General features: G+C 36.8%; 1 protein-coding gene across 9 annotated transcripts in view; it reads left to right on the top strand.

Moving 5' to 3' along the window:
- MECOM (MDS1 and EVI1 complex locus) overlaps positions 1 to 25,746 on the top strand; it is a 537,495-nt gene that overhangs the window by 261,337 nt on the left and 250,412 nt on the right. For all 9 annotated transcript variants that reach the window (XM_074327559.1, XM_019735571.2, XM_019735599.2 and 6 more), the window contains exon 2: positions 3,411 to 3,748. In XM_074327559.1, the coding sequence (XP_074183660.1) occupies positions 3,411 to 3,748 (338 nt within the window). The remainder of the gene's footprint in view (positions 1 to 3,410; positions 3,749 to 25,746) is intronic.

The raw sequence follows: 25,746 nt of genomic DNA, 5'->3' as shown, positions 1-25,746 counted from the left end.
GTTTGCATATACATTTAATGCCTGCACGTGGATGAATAGGACCATGAGTCTTTCTCCTGGATTTGCTTGACCTATATAAGTTGTTCTTTAGTTTAATTGGATTTTTTTTGCCATTGTAAGCAGAATTGCATTCAGGCTTTAAATTCAAATTCTTCTGTGCAGCAGCCTGGGCACACATGTGTATTTTGTCTCCACAGGAATTGAAATCCAAATGCATTCATTTAAATTATGCATTGGGAGAGTTTGTGGATTACTCAAAGGTCATGGGTCAGCTATGCCAGTGGGAGGGCCCAGATGGGTTTGTCTCTATCCTTTTTTGAGATTTGAGATCACTTTGATGGAACTGACAGTAAGACTGATTTAACCCTTTGAGGAAATAGGGGAAATTTTACTAACCTTTAGTGGATAATTACTGGAGGAAATAGTTCTATTCATTTGGATGCCTTTTTGTTTCCTGCTGCTTAAATGGAGAAGTCTACAGATTACACAATGTCTTCCAATTTACAATACTTACTTCTCTAGAAAAACAAAATTTTCACAATGGGTGATAAATCCCTTTAGGAATATGTAAAGTAACTCTGCACTTGCAGTAGTTAAGTATTAGAGTTATAGGGAGATGTTTTTATATGCTTTTAGCTGTATCACGAGTGCTAGTGAACTTTTGCTGTTCAGTTGAAGTGCAAAATCTCCCTGAAGGATAAAATTAGATAGACTTTATCAAGTGTGTTTGGATCCTGAAGTATATTTCTCTGATAATATTTCTTAGGACATTATTAAAATTGTTTGTGTTTGGAGAAAAGTATGTAATCTGCTGTGTTCTATTTCTGTGGGTTTAAAAGTGCTTGCTTTTCAGGATCAAAATAGTTTCTTGTATTTGGTAGAGATATTGATTTGGTTTAATAGTTCAATAGAATTATTTGTTAGGTTAGTTGTCTATTTGACAAGTATTTATTAAGTACCTTTATGCAGATCACTTGGAGAATTCCTAAGAAGTGTGAGTTGCAAGCCTTCCCTTCCAAAGCCTGTTTCCTTGCTGGGAATAAAACAATCACTCATATTAAACTCCAAGTAGCAATGCACAGCATTATTTGATAATCAGACCGAGGGGGAAAATTATGTAAGAATTCAAGGAAGTAGAATACTTGTGTTAAAAGGGATGGTGAGGGGACAAGTTGGGACTTGACCTGGCAGGATGACTAGAAGTTGGATGGGCAGAGGAGCAGAGATAGATAACCAGGCAGACAGAACCACAGAGAAAATGCTCACTGAGCTTAGAAGACAGGGTTAAGTTTATTCTAGCCTGGGGCCTCCTACTGAAGAGTATTAGGAATCAGAGAGAAAGTGGTTTTAAAATGACAGAGATTTTATTCCAAGACTGAGAACTTTAGATTTTACCTGCGAATACTGGGAGTTATTGGAGATTATAGTACAGGAAAATAGGTATGCTAGTAAGATAAATACTGGCTCAGTGTTGAGGGATAGTGCAAGAGGCTGCAGGTCTGGAGAGTCATTTAGAAAACTGTTAGAAAATCCAGGAATGAAAATGTGGATTTAAAAAATGGGGTGAAGGTAAAAAACATTGCAAGAAGAATGGACAGCATTTGATGGCTGAATAGACTAGAGGATGAAAGAGAGAAAATGGCCATGTTATTTGAGAACCTTGAGCATAGATAATTAGTAAAAAATAGAATTTTTAATGGAAATGGGAAGTGGGCAGGAGACTTGATTTGAGGGCAGATAATAACGTGCAAACTTTTGGAGACACTGAACCTGAATGATAATGGGATAAATGTCTCATAGGTTGGGTCCTAGAGTTCAGTTCTATGCTTGGTTTAGGTGGAATTATCTCATTGTTTGAAACAAGATCCAAGTACTTTATTAGAAAGATACTTTTGCACTTACAATCACTTTGCATTTCACAAAACTTTAAGAGGAGTCAGTACTTGATGGGCAATTGTTATTGAGTGTTATAGTTAATTAATTTCTAAAATGAATCAGAGAAGGAATTGGGGCTAGAACTTGTGTTTCCTACCCTCAAGCCCAATAAACTATCTTGGAAGACTTTAGTAATTCATAGAACTGCAGGGTAGGTAGGAGCTTAAAACTCATCTAGTCCAGTCACCAACTTGAAACTAGAAGTCCTTCATATCATCCCTAACTTGTGGTTATCTAGGCTATGTTAGAAGCCCTGCGATGGTAACTTAAGGCAACCCATGTTACCTTTAGATGGCTCTGATTGAAATCGGCCTTATGATTTTAACCCCTTTTTCTTAGTTCTGCCCTGGAAGGAAGGTCTACAAATCAAACAAATCAGGTATGACTCTTAGTCCATAATCCTAGTGGACAAGAAATGTGTTTATTTGCTTTAAGATAACTAAAATCCCCATTCAGCTGGTGAACTGGTGGGAAATTCAGGCTGTCATTCTTCTTTATGCTTTTCCCCACACCCTCAATAAGTTGTAGGATGATATTAAGGTGTGACATGGTGTACTCATTCACTTGGGGTGTGGGGCTGGGCTGCTCTGGGAAGGCCTTAGAGCCCCAGTGCGGAGGGTCTCCACTCCCAGGTACTCTACCCTGCTATCCCCTCCACGGTCTTGCATTTCCCCTAGAGCACTGCATCATGTAGAGGACTTTTGTTCTCTACCCTCTTTTCAGTCTGGAGGAAACTCACTCTCTTTTTGTTGCATCCCAAGACATCCTCTTCTCCCTTTCCTTTCTGGAAAACTCACTAAATTTCTTTAATGATTTTAGCTTTCACAAATATCTGGAGGAATCAGTAGCTTCAAGTAACTTTAATTGTCTTCTTTGCGTAAGTTATTGAGGCAAGAAAATACCAAGAGCTCGGTGATGTGTTTGAAATGGGAAAGGAAAAACAGAGAAAGAACAAACATAAATTAATATTCCAATAAATAATCCTACCACACAAATGTAAGCCTTGTTGCACATGGCAGCCTTTGGAATCTTTGACAATTCTCCTACAATTCAGTCTAAGATACTGTTTCACAATATAACTTTCTAATACAATGTAAAATGCTATCAGCTCCCAATTTGGGATGGTTTGTGTGGTTGTAGGTTCACATAAGTTTATTTCTTATCTCTGCTTTATTCAGATCAATAATTAAATTGTTGATTGTTTCCCAGATGGATGATGGATTGAGCTGGTCCATGAGAGTATTATTGACAGTTGAAGATTAGCTCATTTGATTTATGGATTCACTGTAGATAAACTAAAGAGGTGATAATCCTGCCTCCCCCATCTGTGAATAATAGAGATCATAATGCAGGCATATTTTAACAATGGTCTTCCCTAGTTTATCTTCAAAGAACAATGTTATAAGGTAACTACTGAGCTGTGGAATTTTGTCTCTTTTATATTAGTAGGAATTCATGAAGTTATTTATTCGCAGGTAATGAGTGTGTATATGGCAGCTACCCTGAAATTCCTTTGGAAGAAATGCCAGATGCAGATGGAGTAGCCAGCACGCCCTCCCTCAATATTCAAGAGCCATGCTCTCCAGCCACATCCAGCGAAGCATTCACTCCAAAAGAGGGCTCTCCTTACAAAGCCCCCATCTACATCCCAGACGATATCCCCATTCCTGCTGAGTTTGAACTTCGAGAGTCAAATATGCCTGGAGCGGGACTAGGAATATGGACCAAAAGGAAGATTGAAGCAGGTGAAAAGTTTGGGCCATATGTGGGAGAGCAGAGGTCAAACCTGAAAGACCCCAGTTATGGATGGGAGGTAAGAATATATTTTGAGTTAACATATATATTCAGATGTATAAAGAAGAGTTTACGTTTTAAGTGGCCATAACATAAGCAAATTTCATTTGTTGCAAAATGCCTTCAAATAGATCTTTAAGCAGTGAACCTCCTTTACAGTGTCACTTCTTGATAGAAACAAAGTGTTGCTGAAAGGTATATATATATATATATATATATATATATATATATATATATGGCATGACAGAAAGAAACTCAACTAATGAATGGTCAAATAATAGTACCAACTTGAAAAACATCCCAAAGGAAACAAAGATAATTTTTATAGTTAACGTTTAGAAACATTGTATATGGACATCCGTATAGTACACAGCATAAACAAACAGATGTCATCATATGATATGTTTATTGTATTTTCTTTGAGGGGTGGTTTGGAATAGATTGGAGGAAATATTTGTTTTTTCCATTTTGTGGATGAGTTAATGTGGTTTTACTTTTGTGCTACATATTTCTTTTGCTCTGTGTTCTTCTAATTTATTTTGCCTCTCTTGTGAAAATCCTGCTTTGATTCTACAGCTTCCAGAATATGTGCACTGTCCTGAATTCTGTGATTATTCTTTATAGTCAAATTGATTTAATGAATAATTCATGCATAAAAATGACAGCAAAAAGCAATATGAAAGTCAGTCACTAATTTTAGCCATTCGTTTCACAGAACCCATCTGACAATATTTAAGAATAAGAAGTTATTGTCTCATTACAAAGTCTAAGTAAATTATATTTCCATAAGGACAGGTGACTAGGTTATTCTTCTGAGTTTCTAATTTTTTTGTATAGATTCAGTAGCTATATAAACTTCCTGTTCATTTTTTGTAAGTTGAAAATTTTTTAGTTAAATCATAGCATCATAATTTTTGGAAAATTTGGTCTATATCTGAAAAGCTTGTAGGCAATTTCTATATTAGCAAGGAAGTTGTTTTCGGAGATGTGATCAACCTTCAGTTTCATAGTATTCCAGTTAGACAGAAATTGGATAAAATAGATTTATTTGATACGTTTTCTTAATATTTATGATCATTAATAGAATATTTGGTCAGCTTTTTAAATTAAAATAAATATGCAGTGCATTCAGGACTTAATTTCAAATATTTGTCTGTTTGCTTTCTATGTGTCCCCTTGTGAAATCGGTTCAAAATGCTATGATAACAAATCTTGTTAAAATTCTGAAATACCAAAAGTTAATATCTGGATTTGACATGATGACAACGCAGAAATCCTTCCTTAGTTTTGTTCTTAGCCACAGCTCTGGTAAAGTTGTGGTGCAGCTATCTTGCCTTTAGACTTGTATATTGATAAGAGATTTTTAAAACTTCACTGTAGCATTAACTGATATGTGAGTTGAATACATTTTAAACCAAATGCGTAGAACTTGACGTCATTATTGTTCTCCTTAAAATAATGGCTAAAAACATTCTAATAATAAGTAACTCATTAAACTTTTATTACAAAATCTCCAGAGTTAAACAACAAGTGCAGTACTGGTCAAAATTATCCAGAAGGCTTGGAATAAAACAAGGCTTAATAATGAAATTATTTTGCAATTACAGGGTTGGTAAATACAGGACTGTACCTCTTTAAACAGGATGCCTATGGAATGGGCGATGAACCTGGGCAAATTTTTGCGGTTAGAGGAAATTTAAAAACAATTAGTTTTTTTCTCCTTAGAATAAAATGTCTTCAACATATACGAGGGCAAATATTTACCTTGAGAAATGTAAAATACTTATTTTCCTTATGTCAAAACCAAGTAGTGTTTTATTGCTTGGAATTCAAGATACCTCTACAAATCGTTCATGACTCTGGCTAAAGGTCACCTATTCCCTTTCTTTCTTTTACAAAGTCAGTTCATTGTCAGTTTAGCAGTTTTCTTCACCATTTTAATGGTTACCTTTAATTTGAGAGTGTGGATTGTGTGTTCTAGATGCATTATGAACAAAACTAGAAAAAGGGCTTTTAGCAAAATTGTTATCCATGGAGGAGAGCTCTTGAGTCTAGATTTTTTTTTTCTTTTTTTTGCTCTTACCCTAGTTAATACAAAATCCAATCGTGATCACCAAGGGCACTTTCACAAAGGCATCTCACCCTACTCCTGCATGCTCAGTTTTCATTGTTCTCATGTCATATTTGCCCTCAACTGTAGCTGATTTCTCCCGTTTGGTTAGAGAGATAATTGTGATTAACCAGCAGAACCTCTGTTTTGATACTCCCTCAATTGAAAAAATAAAGGCCTTAGGCCAAGGTGGGGGGGGAACATGAACAAAGGGAATCCAGATTCAGCAAGCATTTATTGAGTACCTACTGTGCATCAGTTTCTGTACTAAATATTTTCCCAATAGAAACCCAGCTCTTGTAGCTGAACAAATCATTGCAATCTTCACTCCAGCACTCTCCTTGCTATTTTTCCCCTACAAAGCTTCTCTCCTTGTACATTTCCTGTATAATAACGTATATAACCATCTGTCTAGTTGCTCAAGCCAAACAAATGGGTCGTCTTTGACTTCACTCTTTCCCACACCAAGCATGTCTGATTCATACTTCTATCAAGCCTCCATTCTTTGCACACATTGGTCTCCCCACCTTGGAACCTCTTTTTCCTTCCCATCCTTAGCAAATTTCTATTCATTCCTCAAGTTCTCTTCTTGCATGACACCATCTCTGACCTTTCTAGTCACAATTTAGTACTGCTTAAATGTCCAACTGTAGCACCAATAAATCCATTTACTAAAGAACTTTAAATATTGCACAGCATTCAAATTGTTTGCCTAGCTTCCTTAGTAGAGCAACATTTCCTTGAAGAGCTTGAATAACTGTGTTCTCTAAGTGCAATGTCTTAATTGTGTTCTATCTGTGGTGCCTGTGGTGCTGTCTAATGCTAAGTATATTACCTGAGATAACTAGACTGAATTAGTCAACTCAAGCTGCTGTAACAAAATACTATAGACTAGATGGCTTAAACAACAGAAATTTATTTTGTCACAATTCTGGAAGCCAGAAAGTCCAAGATCAAGGTTCCAGGTGATTTGGTTTCTGGTGAAGACTCTCTTTCTGGCTTGTAGATGGCTGCCTTCTTGCTCTGTCTTCATATGGCCAATCCTAGGTGGATGTATCCACACAAACACACAAGGCGAGAGAGGGAGAGAAGAAGAGGGAGAGAGAGTGGGAGAAGGAGAGGGAGAGGGAGAGGGAGAGGGAGAGGGAGAGAGAACTAGTTTTCTCTGGTGTCTCTTCTTATAATGGCATTAATCCTATTAGATCAGGACCCTACCAGTATGACTTCATTTAACCTCAATTCCTACCTAAAGGCCTGATCTCCAAATAAAGTCACCTTGGGTCTAGGGCTTCACATATGAATTTGGGGAGGACTCAGTTAGTCCATAACACAGACATGTGAAAAGTAATTGTTCAATAAAAGAATGAGTGAAAGAATGAAACAATGAATGAATGATGTAGGAGGCAAGGAGTGGGGACTGAGGGAGGTCCATGGAAAAGTTAGAATCTTGACTTCAGACTTGTAGGATCAAGTCTTAGCTCTGCCACCACTGTGCAATTCTAGGAAAACTACTCACAATCAGTTAGTTCCTGCATTTTTATGTGACCAATGGGACAATATTAACTGTTCATATCATTAGTTGTTATGTAATTAAAATTAAGTAAAGAGATATGGTAGTCTCTTAAAACGAGAAAGCTCAACGATAGTATTGCAATTAGGGGCCACTTTTTTGAAACCTAGTTAAATAATTTTTAAAAAGTTAAATATACTTAACTTTTTAAAAATCGCTTTTAAAAATCATGTGAGTTTATATTTTTAAAAAGTAGGATATTTTTGAAAATATCATTTATAAACCAAAATATACAGTTAGGGAAAGTAAGCCATAGATATCAAAAACAACTTATGTATGATTTCCCCCAAACCAGTATGGATTTAATAAAAAGAAACTTTAAAAATAATATTCAAGTTTGGCAGCGATTGCCACTTTGCTATGCATATGAATAGTTTTTCACAAAAAGATCTTCAGAGGCTGGGGAGAGCTTGATTGTCTCTAGGATCTGAAAATAATTACTGATAGAATGCTTCTTCCTAGATTTAGAACTTTAGAGGCATTGATTAAGTGAATAATAATAATGATAATAATAAAGAAATTCTGTTGGTTCAAAATGAGAGTTTTCTGGTATGTTTCCTTCTAAAGATGACCATTGTGTGATAACATGGGGATTACATGGCAGCGCAGAGGAGAGCAGGCTTCTGGAGTAAGAATTCCCAGGCTTAGATCCTCTACAAGGCTCTGTCTGCTAGTTGAGGGATTTGGAATAAGTTACTTAATTTGTTACCCCTACGTTTATTTACATGTAACCCAGTGATAATAAATGTACCTATCCAATTAGGGTTGTTGTTGTATGTTAAAAGCCTACCAAAGAGCCTTCCACCTGGTAGAAATGCTCAATAAAGGTGAACAACCACCACCACCACAAAAGCTTGGCTGAAATAAAGATCTAGCACAGAATCACTAGATAAGGCAAAGGCCAGTTATGTTTTATTGATTGATTTTAATAAATTATTACTCTTTCTCCCACTTCTTGTTTCCTAGAAATTTAATTATCTCCAGGATAGTCTAATTATGTGACTCTGGTTTGTTGAAAAGGAAGCACTGATTGTTTCCTAATTAACAATTAAAACAAGGATTCAGGAGAGATTCATAAATTTCTTTTTAAACCAAGGGTAATTTGGGTGGCATATTTTGTAATAGCCTGACATAGGTCAATGGAAAAACAGTGTGAAATTTTATTTCTTTGGAATAGTAACATTTGACACATTTTCTTTGCTTATCTTTGTTATCATTGGTCATCACGAAACTGTACAGGTAGATGTAAGTCAATTGATGATGTACCTACTAGGTGCCAAACCCTCTGTTTCATCCATCTCACCCCAAATTGCTCCAGATTATTGATCAGTTAAAATACCAGGTAGGAACTTAGCTTTTCTTTTTATCCCCTCAAGCATACATATATTCAGACATTGAAAAATAATGACATGAGTGGACAGTAAATTTCTCTTATGTTCTGTTAAGTATAAGGGAAGGAATAGTGGAAAGAGATTTTACTGGAGTCAGAAATTCATTAAATAATTTTGATGCAGTGCTTTGACAATACATTATGTTCTAGCAATGTAATCCTGAAATGTGATATTACAATGAATGTGTGCCTCCCTATATCATTTTAAAAGAAATAGTTCTCACATTTATAAGTTTGATTTTGAGTTCTGCAGTGATTCCTTACTTACTGAAACATGCAATCTATATGTTAGCTGAAACAGGAATATCCATTAAAATAACAAGAGCAACATCATACTTTCAAGAAGTCTAACACTGAGTTCAGAGTCAGGAAGCTGACGATCAAGTAATGTATGTTTGGTAATAAATAGAAATGGGGTAATTTGGAATTTTAGAGATATGCTCAGGTATCTTTGAATGGCAATATTTTCCCCCTAGTTCCCTCTAGGTCTGCTTGGGCCAAAAATGAATTTTACCTGGTCTTTCAGAGAAAAACATTTACTCATTAATGAGAAAGCAAGTGCCCTTGACAAGTTGTATATCCGTAGACCTAGATAACTAAGAATTGAGGACTTCTGTCTTAATTTTGAAATGAATTGATTCCAATAGAGGGGATGACTACCAAGTATCCAAAAGGTTTTTTTTTTTTTTTTAAATGGGTAGTTAAGAAAGAGAAATGTAATCTAATAGTAAATTTATATTACCATAAAAGCTTACATTATAAAGTATTAAGTTTTTGCAATATTATTAAAAGATGGCAAATATAGTTTGGATAGTCAATTTTACTTTGTGAAGAATTAAGAACTGGGAAAATGGAAAGAAAAGATGTGAGGTTTAGTTAATACTATGTCCCTGAACATGATTGTCATGTAATAGACTCTCTTAGAATATAATGAAATCAAGAAAAGGGGATACAATTTGTTTTACCCAGCTGTACTCCCATACATAGTAGAAACAAAATACATAGTAGAAACACACAGCATACATAGTAGAAACAAAATCTGTGGTTGTTGAAAGAAAAAAGAAGTTACTCTGCTGAAGCACCATGAACTATCTCTAGTTTTGACCTAGGCTCAAGAGGGACCCCTATTTTCTGTGAAGAGCTCAGAAGTCCCCTTACCTCTCCCACCTATGCTCTGTCAATACCAGGGAGCTCATCTTATACTTTCTTCCATGAAAGGTATCGATGGAGTTCAGCATGTCTGCTCTTCCTGTTGCTGTTTTTGTACTTCCAAAGTGCTGTCAGTGAGGTGGGCAAGTCTGGTATAAAAATATTTGTAAAAGTTCCCCAAGTGTCAGGAGTCTTTTGTTTTACTCTAAGTCTTGGTGATCAACTAGAATTTGTGTGTAAGTCACTCACTTTTCAAAAAAATATTGGGTGATTTTCTCCCAGTTAGGAACCCTTATGTAAGTTGTTAGCGTATCCCACAAAATGGTTGAAAATGAGTTTCTTTTATTATTTATTTGCCCCCATATTTTCATGATTATTTCTCCCCTCTTTAGTTACTAAATCAATAGTAAAACTCATGGGTTCAAAACAATGAAATGTTCAGGAAAGGTCCTCTTTTAATATATTTGACAACTGGTTCTAGGATTTGGTCAATCCAGGAGCAGAGAGTCTTCTTAATGCTTCATTACTCTAGAGTATTTTGTTGGGACCACGGCGTCAGGATGTTCTATTCTCTGAGCTCTTCCCTTGAATATAAATTAGAAAGAAGTGGGAACTAATAGGAAGCAACTGATTCAAGTATATCTTAGAAGAATAAAAGAGTTGGGGCAACTTCTTTGCTTCTCAAGTTTGTTTAGTGTAGCAATATGGGGAGAATTTGTTTCAACAATGATAGGTGGGTAGCATGGAGAAATGGGGACACAGAGGGGACTTGACGCTATTTCATTTGAGCAGGAAATAAAAATTTTTATTAATGTAACATTTTAGCTTCTCGAAATGTATTTACATTGATAGAATCATAGAATAATTTTGATAAAGTACTTTTCCTTACACAGATTTCTATCTAAGAATTTAAAAAATGAATTAGTATTTCAGTTAGAGGAAAATTCAGTAAATAAATGCTATCCTCATTTTTGCTCCAGTATATCTTTTGGCTTTTCGTGAAGTAGCTGATGCTGAATATATGTAAGTATTGTATACTTTTAGTGAACATTTTCTCCCTAACAATTAGTAGGATTGTCAAGCCAAAAAAAATCACAAGAGCAAGAAGTGGTCAGCTATCGTTATGACAAAAAATAAGATAAAAAGACATGTGTGTGTGTGTGTGTGTGTGTGTGTGTGTGTGAATTTGTCATTTCTTTTAAGTTGATATTTGATATAACAAGATTTTAGTACAACACAAGAAATTTGACAGTACCTTTGTTAGGAAGGCATCTTTGCTCATACTGATAGAAGGGAAACAAACATTACACAGAAAGAGCTTGCCTCACTTAGAAGCTCATACCACAGCTTTGGTCCATATGACCAAAGGAGAAATTTCAGAGATATCTTCTAGAGGAGCATTCATGGCCAGAAACAAGACAAACAGGTTCAAGAACAATTAAAAGTTTATTCTACGATTGTTGGTCACGTCACCTGCTCCCGATATCTACTCCTTCCGGATCCAAACCCTCTCAATTATTAAGCATTTATTCCATCAGCTTTCAGACCAGACTTTTATTACACCAGTTAAATGCTACCCAAAGCAAAAAATAATTTGTTTGCACCACTTAACCTAATCCTACGAAGTCGGTTGTAGAATGTCATCTGATACAGAAACAGTGTCTCTGCAATCCACACTGCACAACCTACAGACACACACACACACACACACACACACACACACACACACACACACACCTTCTTAAGTTTTTTAATTGATCATCTTGGAATCAATTTTGCGTTCTGGATCTAAGCATTTTGGATGATGCTGGTCCCTGTTGCTTTTCCTATGTAACCCATATAAAGTTGGGTGCTTTAGGGTTCCACCTTGGTAGTCACTATAAACAAAGAAACAAACAAACAGAAGCCCAGTAACCTCTCCACCCCTCGAAAAAGTTAAAAAACAAAATCAATCTCTTTTAGAAACATCAAAGGGGGATTGCATTTATAATGTCATGCAAAACTTAAACCCTTTCTCCCTATACATGTCTGTCACTCACTTTCTTACTCTTTCAGTATCTCAACACACCCAGCAGATGCTAACCTCTGCTCTGAAATCTTTCTTCTTCCTGCCACACCTACACCTAGAGTTTTCTTTATGTGTGGGAAATATGCATATATTTCCTATGACTTATTTTCCGTGGGTATTGGCCAGTCAGTTCCTGCCACAGATCCATGAGTGGTGGGCACCTTTGCGCCTCCTACCAACTGGCTGACAGTGGTATTTTCCTCTGACACTGCAGTTGACCTCCCAGGCTGCCCAGGTGTGCCTGGCATGGCACAGAAACCTCAGTTTGTTGGCAGGCACAGGTGTGGATGATTTGTTTTTTCTTTTTTCATTTGTTTAGATTCTTGAGGTAGGAATTCAGCAGGTGTGTGATGCCAGCAGAGACTATCCACTCTGGCACAGAGGCCAGCTGTCCACAGAAAAGATGTTCTTGTTGGTCTCACAACACTGCCAGCTTGAATCCCTGATTTCCTGGAAACCTCACCCAAGGTCAAGACTCTGCCTAACCACTGAGTTAGGGTAAGCTCATCTCGATAGATGAGCATCAAGAGTCTCCTTACGTGAACCTAGTCTACATGTAGGAGCAGGTTGCCTGGCTCTGCCCTCATATCTTTTCTCTTCTGTTTTTTTTTTTTCCCCTCTAACTTGAGCTGGTATCATCTCAATTATAGGGATATAGGGAATCCTGGACTTGATTCCCAAAGAGACATACAAGTATACCGTGTTAGGATGCTGTTGTTGATGTATAAATTTATGCTCATTTGATTGAGACTAAACAGTAGGAGCACAGATGGAGAACGATTCTGTGTGCAGTTCTTCCATCTACTTGGCGATCTCCTCAGGGAGTCACTAAGCCTCGGACCCAATCAGTTCAGTTTAGGGCAAGATAAACTTGGAGATCATTGCAGACCTTGTCCAGCTTTAGTGAAAGGGTGGGAGGAAGTTAACGATGGTGATACTGTTTGAAGAAACCAGATAGCTAGAGAAGGAGGTAACCAGAAGCCCTTCGGTCAGTGTACGTCAGCAGGGTGGGGCTGGAGCTATTGAACCTTTCCCTCTTCTCACCCTCTGTAACCTAGCAAAGCACTTGCACAATGGCTTCTCTTGGCTAGGTCGTGGTATCTAAAGAAATAAATACAAGCACTTTAGAGTACTCAGTTTTCCTTTGTCACAGACCCTTCCCAGTTTTTCTCTTTAGAGTCAAACTTGGAGTTTATTTGATGTTGATTTTATTTGCATACATATAATACAAGTGGGGGTTTGGGGACAGGGAGGCCACACAGCAATTTGCCCTCTGGTGCCTGTACCTCTCTGAATATAGGCATTGGTCATCTATTCCCTTTAGGTAACACAAATGCAGCACAATGCAATGGAGACACGTGTCAGGGGAGTGTTTGTCTTAAAGGGCAGGAGATGGCATCTGTAAACCAGGCTTGGGGAAAGGGGGCGTCACGTGTGAGTATCAGATAGGGAGTAGACTAGTCTTTCACCCTGCATCTAAACCTTTTATAATACAGATATTTATGTTAACATACATTTGATCTAATGTCACTAGCCAAATAGAACTGATGGTAATAATCCAAAGAAGTAAACATTAAACATCATATGAACCATTAAAATCAGTTTTACAGCTGTTATCCTTCTGTAGCGACATTTCATATGGTTGTCGTTAGCTATTGCTAATATATTACTTTAATCGTAGCACCTTTTGAGAAGCTAGTTCTTCTGTAATAACAAAAAAGTGAGATTAAAACCCTTACATGGAGCTCCAGGATTGAGAATGGTCAGTCATATGTCCAGAATTTGATTAGAACTTACTTTATATCCAAATTGTTATCCCCCTTAAGAGACCAGGAAGGATTACAACTAGCTCTGTTGCCCCATGGATGATACTCAAAAAGATAAAGAATTATCATTGTATTTAATACAAGAACTGACAAGCCATCATAATTCTTTCCATTAAGTAAATATGTTAGAGAAATTTATTATGAAATGACACATTATGCGAGCCAGGAATCAAAGATGACATCCTTGCATTAAATACGGTAGATGCCATTAAGGAAAACAGTCAATATGTCACCAAGCCATGGCCTGTAAAAATTAAATTGATTTGGTAAATGTAAGTAAGATAGATCTGTTTGCTTTCATCATCAATTTTGAGTGGGTGAACAGGTGATGTCACCAACCTGGGAGCGATAAAGATGCAGGACCATCTGGAAAGGCAGGTGATGAATGGGCAACTGCTTTTGGATAGTGACAGTGCTGTGGTACTTTGTCACTTGGGATGCAGTACTTAATAACTTTTCAATACCATCATAATAAATTTCACTGCCTTATTAATATAGAAATGGTGAGTTATTACCATGATGGTGAGTGTAAATAACTGGAGATGCAGCCGTCAAAAGCTGATTGTTTGGGCATGTTTCTTTAAGCAACACAGTTGACTCGTGATAATCAACCTATGTCTATACCAGTAGAGTTTATTGCACTTGTCAAAGGAAAAAGTAGTATTATTCAAAATTATATGAAGTCGTAATAAACAAGTTTAATATATTATCAGACTTTTCCTGTAAGTTTTCAAACACGAGGCAGTAAATCATTTTTAATAATGTCTTTTCATGTAAAATAATGTCCTTATGCAGTAATAATGTCCTTTCTTAAGTATTAACAAAACAGTCGACTTCTTTGTACGTGTTTTAAAGGGTATTTTTATTTGTACTTTTCAATCATTGGAAAACTGCAGAATGAAATCCTTTTGCAAATAAAGAGCTAAGGCAGGAACCTTAGACTGTTTCATTAACAAGCTCGAAAGTTGCTGAGTACAGGCCATGTCACACGTTTCCATTTTAATTGAACAGATGTACTTAAGGGTAAACCACAGCAAACGAAATACAGACAAAATTATAAACACGTGTCACTATGATGTGGGCAGGAAAGAGCCGCTGATGAGCATCTGTGTGTATTTTATGAAGCCAAAGAGTGCCACTTCATAAGTTCGTCACTGATGTCTCCAGTTTAATGAGGAGAAACAAAATATGTAGATAGGTGTAAGTTGAAGATGAATTACTAGATCAATCACTTAGCACCGTTCAGGGTGTCTGTCATTGTGCGGTGGGAAAATAATTAGATCTGGGATGCTGCCCTTATTTATATACCGGTGTTCAGTCTGGGATGGAATATGGAAGACTTCCTCTTTATGTCACTGTGGTCTTTATATTGTTTCTTGGCCAGACTGACTTTTACTTCTGACAGTGTCTTTCAGGCTGCAGTCTGCCAGCCTCTTAAATGAAATGCCTCTCCGCCATTTCTATTACTGCTGAAAAGAGAGCCAGCAGTCTATTAACAGGCAATAAAGTTCAGGAAGCCCAGGACTCATTTCTTGGGTCAGAGGTGAAAATTGCATACTAAATGAAACAAAGGTGTGCCTTGATCGCTCGAGAAGCAGCGCTAGAAAGAACACACGTGTTGTTAGCTAGAAGTCTCCTACTTAAAGGGAAAGGAATAATCGTAATAATGTTGGCCAATGGAGTTAAGTACTCAGTTGAGAGAAATTATATCAATCTGACAAATATAGCCTTCACTGGAGATAAAGTCTCTAATGACCTTAAATGCATATATTTATCATTTAATTCAGCAAGCCAATTCCCTTGGGCTTTTGACCAATGACATTTCCCCTAAAGTTTAGAATTTTTTTACTAGCCCAGAGAATAATGGCCATTTGTCAGAGGGTTCCAAAGCTAAATGCAGTTGGAAGCAAAGAACAGGAGAGAAAAAAAAAAGGCTAATAGAGTCTTTCCACCTCAGAGAATATTAATATGAAGTTTTATTGATGCAAGAGCTGCAGTGTTTCGTGGCTGAACAGTAGGTGGCAGACATTGTAGTGAAGAAATGGGGAAATTTTAATCTAAGCTATCCTCATCTGATTTCATTAACTTCCAAATATGTCATCAGTGTGCACGGCACATGAATTTGCAAAAAAAAAAAAAGAACACTAAATAGTTATGAAATGTGTTAGCCGAATGTGGAAAAATCAAAAGGATCCTACAGCAACAGAAGCAAAAGGTCTAATGTTTCATCAGGTAAAGTGTGTGTGAAACGCAAAAGGCCAAAGAATAAAGGGGCCCTTGTGCATGGTGGGCTTTTCCTCACTGTTTTTCTTGGTCTCAACTTGATGAAGTGTATTAGTGATATGCACGAAGCACTGTGACTCCTGTATCTCCCTTTGTGAGATTGTCCATGCCTTTGTTCATGCTGTCAGTCAGTTGTTCTTTCTCTTGGGCAGCCACATTGGTAACCACAGGATCTACTTGCAAATAGATTTTTGTAAAACCATATTATCCTTTAGTCGTTTACTGCTTCTTCCCACCCCCTTCCCTCAACAATCTGGCCATTCATGTGGCATGGCTCCCTTGCTTGCTTCTTTGTCATACGTCTAGTGGTTTGTGTTTCAGGGAGGCCGATTCCTGACCTGGGAGCCAGGAATCTTGACTTGCCTCAGCTCTGACTTAGGACCTTGGAAAAGTCACCTGGCTTTGTTCTCTACAGTCTCACTGAGGTCTATTTGAGCTCTGATTTTCTGAGTCTTCAAATTCTGTCTCATACACTTGATCTTTACTGCTTTTTATCCTAGGACGTGCTCTATGTTTTCATGGTTTTAGAGATTTTATATATATTGGGGCCATGTTTTGCTCTTTGCACTCAGGGAAGATTACAAATTAACTGTTGTTTTATAATTTCTCTTGTATTAAACTCATATAATTATGTTTTGTAAACCTGAACTCAAAGCACCTGTGATATGTGCATCTCTTTCGATTTTGTATTTTAGCAGAGAGGGCAGCTTAAGATCAAAGCCTTGTTTTGAAAGGAAAGTAGGTGGTTAGAGAGAGGATTCTATTCCTAACCATCTCTGAAAAGATACAGGTATGAATTTTATTCTGCTCCTGGGGTATGACTTAGTTCAGCCTCGATTGTATACTAAGGCAACATTCAAAGATTCCATTTGCTTCTCTCAAATATACACAGATGTCATGGGTCCTCCTCCTCCTCCTCCTCCTCCTCCTCCTCCTCCTTCTTCTTTTCCTTCTCCTTCTTCTTCTCTTTCTCTTCTTCCTTCTCCTCTTCTTCCTCCTCCTCCTTCTTCAATAAAAGAGGCAGTGCAACATAGGGGCTGAGGAGACTGGGTCTAGAGACAACTGACCTTGGTTCAAATTCTCTACCACTTACTAGCTTTGTGACCATGAATAAGTGCTTAACCACTTTTGGCCTCAGTTTCCTCCTCTGTAAAATGGTAGTAACAATAGGATCTGCCTCATAGGATTTCAGTGAAGATTAAATGTGAAGATTACATTGTAAAGTAATGTAAGGGGTTAGGACAGGGATTGGTGTGCCATAGTAAGTACTTCAAAGCAAACTGATTTTAATAATCATCATCACTACCATCATTCCCAAGTTGGGGCGCTTCTTGCATCCTTTTTGTGTAAGAAGGATTGGGGAATTCAGTGTCTTGGGGTTGAAACTCATTGATTTGGCAGAGCCACCACATTGCAGAATTAAATACTGTTCCTTGTCTGAGGAACATGGGCAGGTGGCCTTCCATAGACCCAATGGTTTTGGATTGCTGATGGATGTTTAAATGGTTCTTTTACTGAAGACTCTGGTAAGTGTTCCTGAACAGTGCAGAGGAGAAGGACTAGGGGTTTGGACTTCATGTCTAATAAGCGTAGTCTCTTGTAGCATAGTAGGGTGGGGTTGAGAGAGGTAGGAGCTCGTTGTTTAAGCCTTCAGAAAATGTACCCCCTCAGCTTGAACTCGCTTGATGTATTCTTCCTTTGAAGGGCTCTCTCTCCTCTTTACTCTTCTTTATCTTCCTTGGCCTCCAACACTCCCGTGTCTCCCAAACTCTGCCCCCTCAGGCTTCAGCTAGATAACAGGGCTGATTTTCTCTAGCAAGGTCAAGTGTGAGTGGGTGTGTGGAGTTGGGGAAAATAGGTGTGCTGCCATTCCAGTTCATGCTGTTCTTCAGTAAGGACTGTGGTGGTATCCTTTCTGAATAACCTCAGAACAAACACACCTCGTGACAGGAAGTATTTTCCTAAGGTGTCAACATCCAGTCTTACGTGATGAAAGCATATTCTGCCTATCCACAAAACTTTGACCTTGTTACTTGTGAAACAACAACCCTGGCCAGCATGTGAATTTGCTTCTTTCCCGGGCCCTATTTCATCAGTGGAACTCCCCATTAAGTGAGCGTGGCTCAGAATCACTGAGAACAATATCATAACTAAAAGTATTGTGATTAAATGTATGGAAGTATTTCAGAGTAGTGAAAATGTATATTATAATCTTTTTGTACACTGCCATTTGTTTATTCTTAAATTTTTCTTAAATTATGGTACCTGGTGGGTCAGTGGGGTCCTGAGACTTTCTGGGCAGAAATTTGAGGATTCGTAGATCAGACTCTGCAGAAGACCCATCATGACTTCTCACATGTAAAATTTCGCTGTTCACCCTTACCTTTGAGCATTTGGAATACAAGCAATAGCAAAAGCTGTGTTTTTGTTTTTACCTCACAAAGGAATACCAAAATATGTGCTATTGGAAACTGAGGGTAAGATCTCTGACTCATGGGATATTAGCAGGAGGATACTTGAATTGTTTGGTTGAGGATTTATGGCTGAACATAACAGGAGCCCGAAGTCGAGTTTGCCTGAGTATGGTTAGAAACTTCCTGAAGGAAGAGCTTGAAGGATGAGACCAGTGGTAGGGGCCTCTGCCTCCCCGGGGCACAGTTATTGCCTCCCTTCAGTTTCCTGACCATCACAACACAATGTTAATGTCTTCTAATTTCTGCAGCACGGACTAAATAGTCAAAAACTGCCACATGCTAATGATTCTTTACTTCCACAAATTCTGCTATATCCTAAGATCTCTCTTCATGTGGGGGCCTCCATTGAGAAGAATCTAGATTGAGTAATATACTTAATTGGAAGGTTTAATAAGAATGTAGGACTTTGCTTTCTTTTTTAGTTGGAAAAGGTAGTAATCTCTAGGAAGCCAAATGCGAATATGATTTTAATGAGAAATTTCACTTTCCTTATACCTTCCAAAGGATGGAAATTCTCCTTTGATTGTTTTAATTCTATAAGAATATTGTCACCAATATAAAGGTTGAAAAATAGTTTAGTTTGCCTATAGATGAGCCTGGGAAGTACTTGATGAAATCATGCATTGTTATGATTTGTATTACAGAGCTCCATGTGGCTCCCTGAACGTTGACTTGTCAGGAACATTGTGAAGGGTATTGTGGTGAGGAGGTATACAATGTCACTTGGTGAGCTTGACTCAAAAGTGTTCATTGGAAGTTTGATTCCTTACTCAACCACCATAACTGATTGAGCGAGACATGGATCTCCAATTGACTTTAGTTTCTGCTCTGCAAATCTTCCATGAACCTCATTGAGAGCCTACGATGCAGTTGCAAAGTATGATTGAAGAGTTTTGGTTTCTATGTTATATTCCAGCTAAGTACCTCAGAGCACTAATCCCCAATTGCAATCTTCCAAGTAGTGTTGAGAAAGGAAAAAAAAAGTCATTTCACCTTCAGTTTCTCTGGGATAGGATGAAAGGTGCCGTAACCAGGTACGGTGACACTTAAAATATTAGGACTTTTAAGTCAAGAAAGGCAGAATTGTGATGTGACATGTGATATGGACATAGATAAATAGGCCCTTTTAAAACTGATTTAGTTTAGATTATAGACTAGATTTAGTGTGGATGGGATGGGGCTGGGGGATTAGTTAATTCTAGTTGGGAAAAAAGATTATAAAGAAGCACTAAAGGCCACAATAGGATGTTAGAATTCGTTACCAAAGATGGGAGAGGTTGAAAATATAACAAAAAATTACGTGGTTTTCTACCATCAGCTGCCCCTCACCAAGACTGTCAACTGTGAATTTTTCTGTCATCATTTGAAAACCATTTATGTTGCCAGCCTCGTTATAACTTTTGTAAGTTTATTCTAGTCCCATGGAAAACTTTATCTGTACTTACTCTCTTAATTTTAGTCTAGAATTCAAATATTTCCTCCCTAGGAGACCCCTCAGGTTAGGAGTTTAAGAAAGACAGAGAAATTGCCTTGGAAAGTTATCTTTTTATCTACTTGGTCCAGGGCTCTAAACTCTTCCACCGTCTTGGGTTTCTGTTCTATAAAAAAGAAAAGGTGATTTTTCTGTGGCTCTAGACAAAGCATACACTCTTTGCAGTAATAAGCTAGACCTCACTACAGTGTATGAAACAGGCACACTCACAGGCAGATTACAAAAATGTAAGAAGAAAATTATATATAGTAATAAACACTGGCCTAAGTTTAAAAAAAAAAAAAGAGTGACCCTGTATTTTCAGGAAGAATGGAAACCTCTATTTAATAAAAGTCCTTTGGTCATTGAGATGTGTCAGAAACCTTGCCCTTTATTCTGAAGTGCCATTGTGTTAGCGTTGAAATGTAAAAATAATAAACAGCTGACATTTTAGGCACAGACTAAACATCAAGCAAATGACATTACATCAAAGCTCTTGAGAGAGTTACAAGATGACGAGATGCCAAAGGAAGAAAAGTGAGAAACAAATCTATTTGCAGTAGAGGAATTGTCAGTGTAAGCGCCATTTACCCAATTCTTACATTAGGGAGGTTTTGCTTGTATGGAAAATTGTTTTTCCTGTTTGAGTTTATATAAAGCACTAGGAAGGGCAGAAGATAACATATAATTTCAAGCTTCATTCCTATTTTTGTTCTTCACTAATTAATATATTAACTCCACAAGTTTACACTACATGTCTACCACGTGTCCTTGTGAAATGCAGTAGTGGAATATAGCAGTGACTAATGCCAGCTTTCTTTCCCTCTCCCATTCCCTTTCTTTTCCTTTCCTCCTTTTTCATTCTTTGTTTTCATTTGTTTTCTTTTTTGTTTATTTTATATTTTCTTACCCTTAGCCAAATGTCAATATAATTCTCTTTCCCTAATAGTTTTTGTTGAGTTAATTGAGTATCCATCTAAAATGTGTCACCTTACTTCAAAATAAATATTCTCAGGATTTAACCATCTGAAGGATAGTTATTTTGAGGGTGCAGGTGGAAACACACCTGTAGTTAGTCCCTTACAGGGGCATTTGTCTATACCTGAAATTATTTGCAGGTGGTAAGCATGTGCTTATAAAAAAGGGAAATAGGGATTTGAGGGCCAGAAGAAAATTTGCCTCTTAAATGTTATTTTCTCTCTTCCCTATCTCTTGGTTACTTGGAGAACAAATGTATATAGTTTTAACTTCATGTCCTGAATGACTGCAAAGAGGAGATAGAAGTGTAGCTTTGACTGTTTTATGTGGTTCATAAAAAGCATTCTCTCTGGCTCTGAGGATCCATTTATATTTATGCTTTACAGAAACAACGCTGTAAAGTTTTCTAGTTTAGAGGACAAAATTGCTCATTAAAATCAACAATATGTTGTGTTTGAATGAATTTTAACCACATTTTTAAAGGCTATTGTTATGTAGCTGTTAACTGTTCCAGCGTTCCTAATAAAGAGCAAAATTATCTAAACTATTTGATGATTTCTAGTGAGTACTGGTAAACTTTTTTACGAGTTTTCATGAAAGCATATTAACCATATGTCATGTAGCCAGGCATAAAAAACAGAAACAGTGAGAAAATCAGCAAGCAAGGTCCCGATGCTCTGTTGACATCAAATTTGGCAGATTTTGAAAATTCTGTGATCATTTTTCTCCTTATGTGACACTACTCTTGTTCATTCTTCAAAAACATTTGCCTTAGTGTGGGGAATTATAGATAATTTGATGCAACAGGTTTAAGTTACCATTTTCATAGTGAAAAGAATAGCTTAGCATGATCCCGATTTTCCTTGGTTTCCTCCCATTCTCCAAAGAAGCAGAGGTATTCACATTTCTTTGTCTAACAGTTTTATAATGTCTTAAGAGATTAACAGTGAGCATGAATGAGGGCCTACGGATTAGACAACAAAAAGCCTGGGACGTCCACTACCTTACTTGCAAATTTTACATTTTCCAGCATTGCTGAGCGAGTATAGAAACTAAGAAAAGATAATAAGTACCAGAGTCTCAAAAGTGTTTAGTGATTCAAAAAATTCAGATGACATGTCAGAACTGACAGACTGATGGAACCGTCTGTGGCAGGGCCCACTTTTTTGTCTTATGTTAAGCTCTCATACTGAGTGAATGCAGATGTTATCACGGTACCCCAGACAGACAGTCAGTGAAATGTGACAAGCTGTCAGCAAAGTTACACTACGTTGATTTTGTTAAAATATCCACAAGCTTTATAGTTTCTCTTTATATAAAAAACTCTTACCTCATTGAGTCAAGAGAATGGAAGCTGCTGGGGATATCCTTCGTGCTTTCATCATCCACAGAGTACCTTGGTTTTTTTCTTTGGGGAAATTTCACTTAGCAAATTAAGTAGCAGTGCACCCTGAATATCAAATCCCAAAGTATCAGAGTAATTTTTTTTCTTTTGACTTGTTCTATAATTTTTTACTCAATTTACATTGCACCTCAATACTTTGGCAAAGGATGTTTCAAGATCAGAAAGAGTGAATTTTCTTCATTTAAATTAGGAGCCAAAATGAGAGGTTAAAAGTTTGAAGGACCGCTTTAAACAAAAAGCCTTTCTTAAAAGAAGTTTAGGTGTGGAAAATAAAAATGTGAGCTCCATCAAAAAGTAAGAGCTTGGCTTCCACTCTTTTTATTTTTAAACACTGAAAATCAACACTGGCAAGAGAAAACTCTCCATTGAAAACAAACATTTGAGCAGTTTGCGAACATCAATTCTGTTTTCCATTTATGGTTTATATTATACATTTAGATTTTCTCATCAATTGGGAAAATAAAAACTAGTAAAAAGGAATATTCAATGCAATAGCATATTTATATCTAAAGAAGGGTTTCTTATTAAGTGATAATTTTTTTGACATCGATTTCAGATTCAATTTAACTCAGGAATTTAGAAGTCAGAACAAGCAAAACAATAATTAATTGAGCAAAATTTGATAAAGAACTTTCATTTGGAAAATGCTTAACGATATTGCTTTTAGTAATACTAATACTATCTTTTAAACTGAGGAAGACATCCGTTTTGACATTTGAGTTGAACATGGCAGAGTTTATTTGTAGCCTCTGGGTGCGGTAATTGGTTGCCTTTTACCCCATATTGAAGGGTCCCCGTTGCATGTAATTTATTTAACTTCAAATTGCAAATTGTTTGGTAAGATTACATTGCAATCCTAGTTTCCACAAATTAACCTCTGTTTATACATTCACTTTTGGAAACTGGAGGTGAAAGGAAAACATGAGCCACACTTGTTTTGTTCAATTTATATTGTCACCGAGGACATTAACATACAATGAGAAACTGTTCTGTGATTTTGAAAAATGGAAAGTCAAGACATTGTGAAGATAGCATCTAGCCCGGTGTTTTTGTAAAACACAGAACTAAATAATCAAACGAAATTATGCATATGGAGGAAATGATTTAGAATATGTTTCGCTGCTAATCGCACTCATGCTGAAGTTTTAAATTTCATCTGTCTGCTCAGATCTATTGTGAGCCATTAAGTGGCTTCCTTTTTTCCCGACAAATTGAATGCTGCAACTGCAAGGAGCTCTTTTGTTCTTTTAATTCAGTCAGCATGGAAATGATTTTCTCATTTCAGGCCCTTTTCTGTCCTCTCTTCATTGTGTCAATAAAATAGAGTTGTGCAGAGCTGCTCTAATCAGCTTAGAGTGCTAATTCATTGCTCCGGGATGCTATCTGTGTTTGGCTACAGGTGGGCACTCTAAGGGGTCAGTCTCCAGGGGAGTGTAATTGTGTGTCTCCTGGGGCTTGTTTGCAGAATGACCTAAAGCTGAAGCCCCCGCTCAGGAAGGGGGAAAAAACTGAACAAATGTATGCCCATGCAAACATATACAGCTGTATTTTCATGGCGACCATTCACTTGGTCTGACATTCTGAGATTCTAACAACATTCCTTGCATTCTACCTATTCTCAGTCTTCTATGATTTAGTCATAAACCATGAATTCTTTTCAATTTTGCACACATTTCCTAAGGGTACAAAGCTACATAGATTTTCCAAGATACAAGTGAAAGGATAGGTTAGGATTTAACGTAGGGATAATACAACCAAACTAAACTAAAAAGGAGAAACAGAAACTGCTAATTTTGGCAAATATATTCTTTTGTGTCCTGTGAAAGTAGCTTAATACATAAATATGGGAATATTATGAACTAGTAAATTAAGCTTTATGGGCAGTGAGGAATTTCTGGCAACTTTGGAGGAGAAATAATGATCAGTTATTCGGAATAAGGGGAAAATTGCTAGGCATGAGGTTTTTGAAAATTAACATGTCCTTGGGCCATCTGGGGGGATGGCAAATCTTTTTGGGATTATTGTCAGTGTGAGTGTCAAAAACATGTTGTTACTATGATCTTATTCACTGGCATTTTTGGTATTAGGATTAAAATTGCCAAAACATCTCCTTTTTATTTTTTTCCGAACAATATTTTGATTTGTTTTTTTAAAAGCTCTCAGTGCACTGGGATTAATTCTACTCTCAATGGAAAATCTTCAGGACTTCATTACTCAGGTCATTATATAATAACCTGTAGCAGGTTTACAAAGTAGAAAGGAAAGGAGTGATAAAAGATTTCAGCTATGGGAACCTACTGGTTAGCTGTAGGACGGAGCAAGTATTCTTTCCTTTGCTTAAGAAACTTAACAGTTGTCCAATATATTAGAAAAAAATGTATCCTGCATCTTAACGGAAGAATTAAAGTGCTGTATCACTTGAATAATTTGAGAAGAAATATTGTAATAAATTCTAACTTGAACAACATGTCAACTTACAGAATTTATATTGTCATATATGAAGTTTTGTGTCAGGACAGTAATTGGTTTGTAGAAATACAAGTCCTTAAAATATACATAAAAAGGAAATAAGGTTGTATTCCACAAGTTTAGAAGACATTGTTTGGTTTTAACTCTTTAATTCTTCTTTCCCTCTCTGACTAATGTTTCAACTACATGACATAGCTGGTTTGGTTGATCTTGTAACACTGGCTGCTTCCTGGAAAAGGTTCTGACTTTCACTTAGCTATTTACATTTATTTATTTAGGATTAATTTGAAGTAGCATCAGGATTTGAAGGAGAAAATATGGCAACTCTTAAAAGTGATCCCTTCTTTAATTTTTCATTTTCATTTAAAAATGTTCTTCTGTAGGGCTACAACATGGTCAGAATTCAAAAATTCCTTAGTCTTAATTAGAGTGAATTCTTCATTTTAATGATTGTTAACAATTAAGGATTTTCCTGATATAAGCAATTATATTTTCAGGCAAAAATAGTTTCAATGTTATTTTCTGAAATTGATGAGATAATTTAGTCACTTAACTGTGAGATTTAAAAGTGCTTTGGTTTTTACTTCCTATTTCATTTTCCTAGAAATTTTTCTTTCTTTATTTTTTCCCCCAGATAACTGAATTTGAGATCGTTTTAGCATTAGTTATCTCTTACAAATAGCCAAATCTTTTAGACATGGTATAGGCTTACGTAGTATGAATCGTTCAATGAGGAGGAAAGCAATAGTTCAACAGCTTGGTAATTTTTATCTTCACAAGAATACATTCTAACTTCATGGGATAAATTAAAATCAACAGTATAA

Source organism: Rhinolophus sinicus, linkage group LG01 (genome assembly GCF_036562045.2).
Source record: "Rhinolophus sinicus isolate RSC01 linkage group LG01, ASM3656204v1, whole genome shotgun sequence".
Lineage (NCBI taxonomy): Eukaryota > Metazoa > Chordata > Mammalia > Chiroptera > Rhinolophidae > Rhinolophus > Rhinolophus sinicus.
The sequence above is the reverse complement of the archived record's forward strand: the minus strand, read 5'-3'. Positions and strand labels throughout refer to the sequence as shown.